The sequence below is a fragment of the Musca vetustissima genome, unplaced genomic scaffold (genome assembly GCF_032173495.1).
Source record: "Musca vetustissima isolate MV318-11 ecotype Yass unplaced genomic scaffold, APGP_CSIRO_Mvet_v1 utg77346, whole genome shotgun sequence".
NCBI classification, from domain to species: domain Eukaryota; kingdom Metazoa; phylum Arthropoda; class Insecta; order Diptera; family Muscidae; genus Musca; species Musca vetustissima.
This window is the reverse complement of record NW_026880517.1, coordinates 9,169-21,198: the sequence shown is the minus strand read 5'-3', so window position 1 is coordinate 21,198 and position 12,030 is coordinate 9,169. Positions and strand designations below refer to the sequence as shown.

Genomic DNA, 12,030 nt, shown 5'->3' with positions numbered 1-12,030 from the left:
TACCACCTTCGTTTGTGTTTGCTGTCCACTTTGAATTTTTTTTATTTTCCTTGGCGTGAATTTGTCTTTTTTATTTTTTTGTAAACAAAATAAAATCTGTTTTTTTATTATTATTTTTCTACACGCTTTTGTGCACGATTTCGTTAGTGTTTATTTCCCTTTATTTGGTTTGCTTGTCATTCGTTTTCATGATTTGTTTTTGTTTCTTTTTTTGTTTGTTTACATTTTTGTGTTGTTGTTTTATCGATTTATTTGTAGGTCAATTAAATAAAAACCAGAACTAACTTTTGGAGGTTTTGGATTGGGAGAGGTTGTCAAACACAAAAAGTTGAATATAAAAGGCGGCGGCTTTGAAAAATAAGCTCTGCTTTAAAGAGTATTGAAAGAGTAAAAAATAGTTTTCTCTTCAGATGATTTGTCGTGGTTTGCCTCAACTAAATTCTCTTTGAATTTCTATATTGGTGCTCTCTTAACATTTGCATATAAAAGAGCAGAAACCAAACGTCTTCAAATGTGAACACATTTTGCAATTTTAATAATTATTAAATTAATTTAATTGCATTTTCAATAACTAATTCCAATCCATTTTCATTATTTTCTTTTCAGATTCCTAGATTTTAAAAAATAGTTCCACTACAACCAACCAACAACCACCACCACCATTATGTCTTCTGCTAGTCATTTAGACAGTGTCACAGACACCGAATGGTTAGAAGATCTCCTAAAAGAAGTTCAACTAGAACAGTTCCTAGAACGTATACGAGATGATTTGCAAGTGTCACGCCTTGCCCATTTCGATTATGTACAGCCGGAAGATTTGGAACGTTGTGGTTTGGGTAAGCCGGCCATAAGACGTCTGATGGAGGCAGTCCGCAAGAAAAAGGCTCAACAATGGCGTAAAAATATTCTCTCTAAATTGATTGGTGGCGGTAAACAACCCTCCTCGAAAAAGTCATCAAATACCAACAACAAAGAACAACAAAATACTCAGCTAACCTGTCTGATACACGAAAAGGACATCACACTGCATCAAAAATTGGGTGATGGATCATTTGGTGTGGTGCGTAAAGGTGAATGGCTAACAGCTCCAAATGGAAAAACCTTACCGGTTGCAGTTAAAGTATGACTCCATGAAATATGCCGAATTTGAAATGTTTGAATAATAAATATAATTCTCACCTTACAGGTCCTTAAGGCTGACAATTTAACCCAACCCGGCATCATAGAGGATTTCTTCCGTGAAGTCCAGGCTATGCATGCCTTGGACCATTCAAATTTGGTGCGTTTATATGGTGTGGTGCTATCTCAACCCATGATGATGATTACGGAGTTGGCCGAAAGAGGTTCCCTGTTGGATACCTTGCGTAAACAGTTGAAACACACCCCGCTCACCACAATATGGAATTGGTCGGTACAAATTGCCACTGGGATGGCCTATTTAGAACAAAAACGTTTTCTTCATCGCGATTTGGCTTGCCGTAATGTCCTATTGGCCTCGGGGAATAAAATTAAGATTGGTGATTTCGGGCTAATGCGTGCTCTACCCCAGGAGGACGACTGCTATGTTATGTCAGAACATAAAAAAGTTCCTTTCCCCTGGTGTGCTCCAGAATCTTTAAGATTTCGACAATTTTCACATGCCTCAGATACCTGGATGTTTGGTGTAACTCTATGGGAAATGTTTACATTTGGTGAAGATCCCTGGGTGGGTTTGAATGGTTCACAAATTTTACGTAAAATTGATAGGGAAGGAGAACGGTTACATCATCCCGATGCCTGTCCACCAGATGTCTATGAATTGATGTTACAGTGTTGGGATAAGACACCGGCTGAGAGGCCCACCTTTGCGGCCATCAAGTGAGTAATAATGCGCTACTTTACCAAAACTTTTGATTTAAATTTCCTCTTTTAATTTCAGAGAATTTTTAGTTGGTGTCTCACCCCAGGTTGTCAAAGCAGCCAAAGCCTTTAACGAACCCAATCGTTTGGCGATTGAGGCCGGCGACAGCATTGCCATCATTGATGGCCGTCCCGAATTAAAATTGATCAAAGGACAAAACCAAAGAACATTTGATATTGGCATTTTTCCACGTCACATTTTGGAGAAGAGCAAGCCAACGAATAGTGATCTCATACGTCATAATCACGAAAGCCTTCGTGCAACGGGTCATTCAGGTTCCCCATTTGGTTTTTGTTGGGGTGGTGCTGGTACCATGGCTCCTACTGCAAGTGAAATGCATGCAGAGAGGGCTCGCAAAACCAACTCCTTGCAGGCACATTCCATGCAACAACTCCACCATGCCAAAGAACGAAAGTCTGTGGTGAATAAACAATTTTCCTACAATAAATTGGTTAATGAAAGGGCTGTGGAAATGCAAAGATATCAACAGCAACAACAACAGCAGCAAGGCAACAAAAAAAAAGGACCACAAAGGCCTCCACCACCCCAACAACAGCAACAACAGGAGGGTTTGCTTATTGACATATCACCGGAATTTGGTGGTGTAGGGCCACCTCAACAGGGACCCCTATTGCATTTGGGTGAAAGTGCCTCAATGCATGTTGATAGTTCGTTTTGTATACTCGATGCACCCATAGATGTACCCACAGAGGGAGACGGTGAATATTTGGATAATGACAATACATCTGTAATGCCACATACCCCAACAATGCCTACGACACAAATGCAATCACAAACACAATTTGAATTTGCTGGTGCTTCCCCTTCACGTTTGCATCCACCTCCATATCAAATGCCACCCACCTATTCAAATACATTGGAATTTAGTCAGCAGCAACAACAACGTGGTAGCGATCCATTTGATACAAGCAAAATAAATATAAATGGTACATCCAGCAATCAGTCAGCTGGGTCTAATAATGATGATATTAATGCCTTATACTCGAATGTTATGAAAATTCAACAACAACAGGATACTCCTTTAAGGTAAGAGGGATTTTGATATTTTCGGAGACCTTTTATCCATAATCGTACCTTGGTTCTTCTTCTGTGAGACATTTTTGTTTTTCCATAAAATCTATTGACTTTCTATGTGTCCTTATGAACTTTTTGGGGATTACTGGGCTTCTAAAAGAACTCATGGCCTTTTAATATTCTGCAAAGCTGTCTGGCCCTTTTGAGGTTTCTTCCTTTTTATAAGACTCTAATAGCCTAGACAGACGACAGCCTTAATTTGCATTAACAGCCTTAATTCAAATTAACTTGAACATTATCCTCAATTTTATGTGTTGTAAATGCACAAAATGAAACTGAATTTATACTGAATTAAGCAATTTCAATATGGCAATGCTGTAGAAAACAAATTGATTATTGTCAAATTTGTTTACGTTTATGAAAATAAAAATTAGAAATAAAGGCAAAATACAAAATAGCCGTTTTCTATGGTTTCTATGATGACTTTCTAAAAGCTTTTATTGTCTTCTTTAAGGTTATTCTTAGGGTTTTAAAGTCATTTTGTCTTTTCTAATACTACATTTAAAACTCCTTGTACATTAGAACTTTTTACCGGGTTAACCTACTTTATGAGGATTTATTTGACATATGTGCAAAGGAAATGACAATTGAAACCCACTGAGTTAACGAAATCCGGTTAAATGTAAACGTACTGTAAGATCTTTTTCTAAAAAAACTTTGTGAGGCCTTTGCATATTTTCTAAAATGTTATGATCTAATATTACCCCTTTTTTGTCTTCAATACTAACTACCGATTTTTGCCATTCTTTTCAGAAATACTTCCCTGCAAAATTCCAATTCCAACTACAATAGTCCAGCTGCACGAAAAAGTCTTTTCGGCGGCGGCGCTGTACCCAATTCAACATCATCTTCCAACATCTCCATAACGGGTAACAAAGAAAATATACCACAGATAACAAATGAAACAACACAAAATCTTCCAAGCCTTAGGCAATACGAAGCGTTGCAAACACAACAAGCTTCCGCAATATCTGCCGCAGAGGATTCAGCGTTGCAGAAAAATCTAAGTACCCTTTCGCTGGAAAAACAAACGCAACAAACCACTGTGAATGATGCCCAAGTTGTTTTGGATAAAAACTTCATAGCCGAACTGGAAAAGGATATGTATTCGAATAAGGGACATAATGATTTTGAACGTAACACAACACAAATGTACGCGAACAAAGAAGCTGTCTATGCCAATAAACAAAATTTAACACCATTGAAAAATTCCTCAAATTCTCTTTCGAATAATTCAAGTCCCTCCTCGAACAATGGTGCTTCGCCAAAAATGCACAACACCGATAGGCAGAGTCAATATGCTAGCAGTTCAATATATGCCGCCAGCAATCAGGAGATGCAAAAACAAAATAATCTAGAAAATGCCACAGCTGCCAGTGGCGTCTCCAATACGACGCAAAGTGTTGTTAATCGCATCTGGTATGAACGTGTTGCCAATCAATCGGAGTATTATGCCCAACCCACAGCCGAGAATATATATTCCAATCAGGGAATTTATCAAGCCACTCCTGCCGCCGCCATCACCACAAGCACCAGCCAAGAAGCCAATCATGGTTTTGTGGCCGTTTCAAATCGTGTTGTCCCGCCTAAAACAGCAAATCAAATCTATGCCTCATCAGCATCCATCTATGGTAGTGTTACGGGTCCGGGTATATATGACTCAGTCGCTCCCACACCTTCAACATATTATGGACAAGTGCCTCTCAGTCATATGTCGGGCAATGGACAAATTTATTCCAACGGTGGTGGTCAACCGGCAATTTATGATGAAGTTGCAGGTGATGATTATCTTAGACCACATCGTCCGGCACCATTGGCACCACCACAATTATCGGCCCAACAAATTCAACGTCGTTTGGAAAAACTAAAACGACAACAAGAAGCCCAAATGGAGGGTAGTAATAATCTGTATGCCCCCATACCATCCGAATACGAAAGGGAACAACAAAAACTGCAACAAATGATGCAAGATCTTGGACCAAATGCTCAGGAAATTGATGTACGCAATGCATTGCGTGCTGCAAGTGGTGATACAACATTGGCCATACGGCATTATAAAATTGATCAGTTGTCAAGGTAAGAATGCGATTTATCGAACGGGCGGTGAAGAATAATTTTGAATAATATGAAGAAAAGATTACGAATAACTAACAAAACGTTGCAACACCTCGAAATATTCGTCTCAAGAACCGATAAATTATAAATACATATTTTAAGGGTTTTGTATATTGAACACCATTTTCAGTATTTTGAACGTTTTGGCCGAGTTTTCCAATCGAAAGCTCTATAATTTAGCATTGTTGGTTCTTGGACGTAACCGAAGTGACAGTAACTTGGCATTATTGGTGTAGAAAACTTATTTTAATAACATTTTCAAAATTGGTCCATATTTTGGAATTGATCCCATAGATATTTTGATCGTCCTACCCTCATTTTGCAATAAGTAAGCATTCGTGATTCTGATCTTGTCAGATAATTTTCAATGCAGGTTAATGTTGTGGCATAGTCTCTATATAATGATTCCACCCATATATTTTTATGGCTCTAGCCGATTTTCCAGCATATGTATCTGTAATTCGATACTTCATTTTAGGGTCCCAATAATGATTTAGTTATAAACAGGTCAGCCCGACCGAACTTAACGACTTTTTTAAATGTTATTCTTTAGTTGTTGTTTAGTCAAAAGTTCTTTCCTGGAGAATGGCGAGCAATGCTGCCGATTTGATTAGCTCCTTCGTTTGCTACAGTTGTCGCTGAATTGACAATGCCTGACCTAGTTGAATTCATGTCGTAGGTCAGATTGTTGTTGTTGTAAGAGGTTGACTGTTGGTTAAAGTTCTTTCTTAAAAATATGGTTAGGAGAAATAGAATAAAGGAAAATATATTTATGGAATTAGGATTTGAAGGTGATCGCTGGAGAAATTGTGCCACCTCTATTGTATTGTAGGCTCGGACGGACAATTGAATACAGGGTGAGTCGTAAGGGCTTTACTTGCAGTAGGGACACCTATTTTGGATTCCGGGGACAATGCGCCCTCTATAGAAATTGAGAAGATGTATATACAGGAATCGAACGAGTTTGCCTACGGAAAAACCTCTTACTGTCGGAAATTTTAGGAAGATGTTGGAGTAAGACTTTGTTGAGAGAAATTGTGTCACCTCTATTGGCTTGTAGGCTCGGACGGACAATTGAAAAGAGTGTGTGTCGTAAGACAAGAGGGACTCCTATTTAAGATTCTATAGGAATTGAGAAGATTGATATACCAGAATCGAACGAGTTTGCCTACGTAAATGCCTCTTACAGCCTGAAATTGTAGGAGGATGTTGGAGTAAGACTTTGTTGCATCCGCAGACATTTATGGCTGTTTTTGCTGAAATCCATGGATCAACGGTAGATCCCCGAAGTCATAAATTCGCTATCGACGATCTGTTGATGTTCGATGGTATGACGTCTTGGATGCCATCACGACGGATGTGGATCAGCCATCACTGTGCGATTGTTGGAATGACACGGAAGATATCATGCCAGTAGGAACTGTCGAGTCAACACATTGTCTGGCTTGACTGACAGCATCCTGGTCTCCTCATGGCGGTGATTGACGCTGTTATCTGGACATAACTGTTTGGAATTCGGAGTGCATTTTTAAGTTGTTTGGAAAGGTCAATATTATGTGTCGCTAAGGAAAGAAGATTAGACCGGGGCAGCATAATTAAGGATGAAACGACAGATCGCCTTGTATGTCGTTACCAACGTTTCTTTATACTTGGCCCAGGAGGTGCCAGCCAATGGTTTCAGACCTTTATTCCCAACCTTCTGGTTGACTTAGTTGGAGTGCGAGGAGAAATGAATGAGGTTATAGTATATAGGTTATATCAAGTACTTGGTACCTAAGTAGTTGAACATTTTTGCATTTACGTCATCAATGTTAAAGCTGGAGAAAATAACCGCACATCGACATACCACACCACTGAACCATTTGGTAGAGGGAAATAGGACACCGACCTGGCCACGGAACGCAACACTTCATATCACTCGGAAGCGTGAAATTTGTGATGTAATTTCACCTCGATCCGTATCGAAAGCCTTGGACAGATCTAAAGGACCTCTCTTTAGAGCATGTATATTCTTTCTGATGTTTCTTATTTATTATAAGGTAGGACCGTGTGGCTTTTAGAAATGATCTTAGTCATCTATAAGATCTTTTGACATTATGGTAGTATCCGAACAAAATTGTGATCTTTTAAAAGAAGTTTTGAAGATATTTGTTCTGCCTAAAGACTTTTGGGCCTTTCAACAATTCTCCTTAAAATCTTGACATTTTTATGATAAGTACTTTTATAAAACATTTGCTACCTATATAGCATTTTATCTTATAAATTTCTATTTGATATTCTCAAGTACTTGGTGCCTAAGTAGTTGAAAATTTTTGCATTTACGTCGTCAATGTTAAAGCTGGAGAAAATAACCGTACCTCGGCGTACCACACCACTAAACCATTTGGTAGAGTGAGATAGGACACCGACCTGGCCACGGAACGCAACGCTTAATATCACTCGGAAGCGTAGAATTGGTGATGTAATTTCAGCTCGAAATGATCGACCGTATCGAAAGCCTTGGACAGATTTAAAGGACCTCTCTTTAGAGCATGTATATTCTTTCTGATTTTTCTTATTTATTATTAGGTAGGGCTTTTAGAAATGATATTAGTCATCTATAAGATCTTTTGACATTATGGTAGTATCCGAGCAAATTTGTGATCTTTTAAAAGAAGTTTTGAAGATATTTGTTCTGCCTAAAGACTTTTGGGCCTTTCAACAATCCTCCTTAAAATCTTGAAATTTATATGATAAGTACTTTTATAAAACATTTGCTACCTATATAGCATTTTGTCTTTTAAATTTCTATTTGATATTCTCTAATAAAAATCGTCTTTTCCATCAGTTCTTATGGTGCCTTATAAAAATTTGCAGTGTATCGGACTTCTATGACACATTTTATTTTACTGTAAATACTTTCTGCTCTTTTGTAAAGACGTTTTGTACTTCAGTGCTAGAACCTTTGGAGACTTATTTATCCTCTTCTACATTTGATGGTATTCTGACACAATTGCTACCTTCTATAACTCGTTTCTATAGATAGAAAACTTTCTTTAGGCCTGTACAGATATAAAACCTAATGTTGTTATAGACATGTTTTTGTGTAGATTTTTTACGTTCTTCTTCTTAGAGTTGGCTTGATTTTCTCCATTCTCATTTGTCGCAGAAATTAGAGCTTTTTCGATCGACAAATGTCCCACTGCACTTGTTTAGTTTGTCTTCATCTAACTTCGATAGAGTGACAGATTGGGACATCTGGGATATTTTTAAGAGAATAATAAAGGTTATAAGTCTGTAATGTTGGATTTGAAGGAAGAAAAATATTTAATAACTATAGGGTCACAGAAAATAATCCTTCCTGATTCTAAATATATAAACGAACAGCTTTCAATCTTATACAACTTTTTCGATCATCGACATAGAACTCCTTATTACCGTAAATGTAATTATTCGCTAATTTTACTTTTCTCTTACAGATTGGGTGTTGCTAATCGACCACTGTGTGAGCAAGCATTGCAGAAAACCGGCTGGAGTTTGGAATTGGCGGCAGCTGTTTTATTGGAATCTACATCGTAAATGGGAAAACTGTAGAATCGCTCCAAGCCCTATGAAATAACCCCTGTATACCATCACCACAATAAGCATCCACATCATACCATTCCATTGCCCTATAAAAAGAAGTATTACTACTAAAAAACAATCTAAATTTAGCTAAAGGAATGATTATAAGAATTTTTATAAAAAACCCCCTGTTCTATTTTTGTGATCAAACAGTACAATACAATATTTATCAACAAACATATGATATGCTATACAAAAAAATATATATAATTATGTTTACAACTAAATACTATCACGATAATTTTTGTTATTAGAAGATTTTTTCAGATATTGTGTTGTAAATGATTCAACCGTCCCGTCTATAGATAGCAAAACTGAACAAACAATTTAGTTCTTTGTAACAAATGTTGAACAAAAACGATTTTTTAATGCATCCCCCTGATATATGTCACCCTATTGCCAATGCCTGAACAACCCCTTATAGAAAAAAAAACTAAATATATATTTTTTATTTTGCATGAAATTAGGTTTTAACATGTACATATAAGTATTTTTTAAATATTATTTTAATTAATTAATCATTTTTTACACTTCATCACACAAAACAAGACAAACAAACCAACCAGTTATTGCCTCATAAAGTAGTAATCTATATCAAACAAATACTACTTTATTTGTGGCATCCTAGTTTTAAGTTCTCTTTCTTTTTATTGAATTACAAATTTTATTTTGTACGTTAATTTTTTTATTTTATTTTTAATTTAATATAAACAAACTAAATTTTATGCTTATTTTCCTTATAATAATTTAATAATTTTAGAAGAGCTATGAATTTTGTCTAATTAACTCCCAATTTCCCTTTGCATTTCTTCTCTATTATTTATAATGCTGCAAAAGGTTATCGAATAGATTCAATCAATGTAATATATAAATGAGATTTGAATAAAAGAAAATAGATGAGAGTTTTTTCATTTCCTTAGTAGCTATAATCATATGTATACATTGATATTCGAATGGATATAAATAAATGTTTATATTATGACAACAAATTGATATTATTTAAAGTATGTATGTATAACAACAGACCAATATAACAATATAACACTGTATGTATATTTGTTGTTGAATTACTGCTGAAAATTTGTTATGCCCCACTATTTGAATGTTAATGCAAATGCTAACGATCAAATTATATCTGTGAACAATAACAAATTTTAAAAGAAAACAAATAAAACAATATTATGTTCTAAAATTTAAAAAGTTTTCTTTATTTATTACATATATACGACTATTATTATAAGTAACTTATTCTTATCGGATGGATTTTTGGATATATCTAGATCCTAACGTTACTCGTACCAACATTGGATGGAAATTAAATATCTCGGCATCATAAGTCTACCTATTGGGATAACTCGTATATTACGGTACCTTCCTGTTCAGTATTTTGGGGAGTTAAGACACGTTTTTCCACCAAATTCGCTATAATTTAGTATTTTGAATTCTCATTGGGTAGCATTGGGTCTCAAAACTTTCTACTAAAAAATGCCATGACATAAACCATGACTGACAGATATTTTAAATGCCCACCTCATGGTTAAAGGTTTAAAAAGTTCTGGCCGGCCGAACTTAACGAAATTTTTACTTGTTCTGCTTCTTAGCTTCAAAAAGGCTGCGACTTGCACTTTTTGTATCCAAAGTGATGAGCTATTGGTGGCAGGGTTTCTCCAAAATTGTATTCAGCCGAATTGATTCCTCAATTGAATCAGTGTCAATACGATTAATCAAGCTTGAACGGTCCGTTGATCTAGAGACTCTCTTTTGTACGTCTGGAGCTCTCTTTCCATGTCATGAAAATCACTCCTGACATACCATGGCATGTGAATGCCTTAGGTAATGGTTTGGATGGTTGTTTACAACCAAGCAGGTATTGTATCGATAAAATTTTCTTGTGTTGACGCACAAGAGGGATCTTCGTCTACTCATGTAAGCGTTTTAATGTAAACGGTCCGATTTAATGTAAACGGTCTATATATATCATTCGATTTGTACGAAATTTGGTACAGCGTAATGATTTAGGCCTAGAGTGATGTGTGTCAAGTTTCCTGAAAATCGGCTCAGATTTGGATATAGCTCCCATATATATTTTCGTCCGATTTAAGGTAAATGGTGTACCAAAGTCCCTATATATCTTTCGATTTGCACGAAATTTGGCATAGGGTACTGACTAAAGTCTTGAATGATGTGTCTTAAGTTTCGTGGAAATTGGTTCAGATTTATATATAGCTCCCATATATATTTTCGTCCGATTTAATGTAAATGGTATACCAAAGCCCCTATATATCTTTCGATTTGCATGGGGTAATGAATTTAGTCTAGAATGGTGTGTGTCAAGTTTTCTGAAAATCGGTTCAGATTTGGATTTAGCTCCCATATATATTTTCGTCCGATTTTATGTAAATGTTGTACCAGAGTCCCTATATATCATTCGATTTGCATGAAATTTGGCATAGTGTACTGAATTAGGTCTAGAATGATGTATGTTAAATTTCGTGAAAATCAGTTCAGATATAGATATAGCTCTCCTACGGATTTAATTTATTTGCACAAAATTTGTCATAGCGTACTGAATAAGGTCTAGAATGATGTGTGCTAAGTTTTGGTTCAGATTATGTAAATAAAGACCCAAAGTTTGTCCGATTGCCACACAATTTTGTACAATGAACTGTAGCTAATATAAGTTAATCTCTGGCAAGTCTCGTTGAAATCGGTTCAGATTTAGATATAGCTTCTACATATATATTTTCGTCCGATTTTACACGAAATGTTGTTCAACGCGAGCTGTGCTAGCGTGACCATAAGGTCACACTCATAATACGATCAACAATTAATAATTTAAAAAACCTGTGAGCAGACGGTCACTGCCCAAAAATGGATCCTGTCGATTATCCTGATAAGAAAAAAGGATACAAATCAAATTTTTGAATTCAGTGGCCTACAATCTAGAGACGCTGAAAGTTTCGTCCCACAATTCGAAAAAAATAATTACAGCACTATTCGGGTTAAGTAAATGATGCACCAAGAAGTCGAAATGTGGCCGATATGCACAAAACATACTGAAATTAGTATAACATAACCTGCGACAAGTTTCGATGACATTGGTTTAGATTTCGATATAGTTTTTATATATATTTTCGTCCGATTTTAAGTAAATGGTGCATCAAACCCCTCATGTTTATCAGATATTTATCCAAATAATTGATATTTACTTTACAATTATACGTCTGTTAGAATTCATCTGTTGAATATACCCAATGGGGTGAAGAGTATCATATAGTCGGCCCCGTCCGACTTTACTCATTTCCTTACTGGTTTAG

At 36.2% G+C, this 12,030-nt stretch overlaps 1 protein-coding gene across 1 annotated transcript; it reads left to right on the top strand.

The window, feature by feature from the left end:
- The first annotated feature begins 660 nt into the window (after window positions 1–660).
- Window positions 661–8,668, top strand: LOC133326181 (activated Cdc42 kinase Ack-like). Its single transcript, XM_061534859.1, has 7 exons — window positions 661–1,120; window positions 1,187–1,857; window positions 1,919–2,863; window positions 3,749–3,864; window positions 3,976–4,287; window positions 4,354–5,071; window positions 8,569–8,668. The coding sequence occupies exons 1-7, from the start codon at window positions 665–667 to the stop codon at window positions 8,666–8,668; spliced, it is 3,318 nt and encodes a 1,105-aa protein (XP_061390843.1). The 5' UTR covers window positions 661–664.
- Window positions 8,669–12,030: the final 3,362 nt, after the last annotated feature.

Coding starts and splice junctions, on each gene's coding strand:
- LOC133326181 (XM_061534859.1), top strand. CDS start 665: ATGTCTTCTGCTAGTCATTTAGACAGTGTCACAGACACCGAATGGTTA. Junction 2,864..3,748: donor AATGGTACATCCAGCAATCA/GTCAGCTGGGTC, acceptor CATTCTTTTCAG/AAATACTTCCCTGCAAAATT. Junction 3,865..3,975: donor TTCCAACATCTCCATAACGG/GTAACAAAGAAA, acceptor TATCTGCCGCAG/AGGATTCAGCGTTGCAGAAA.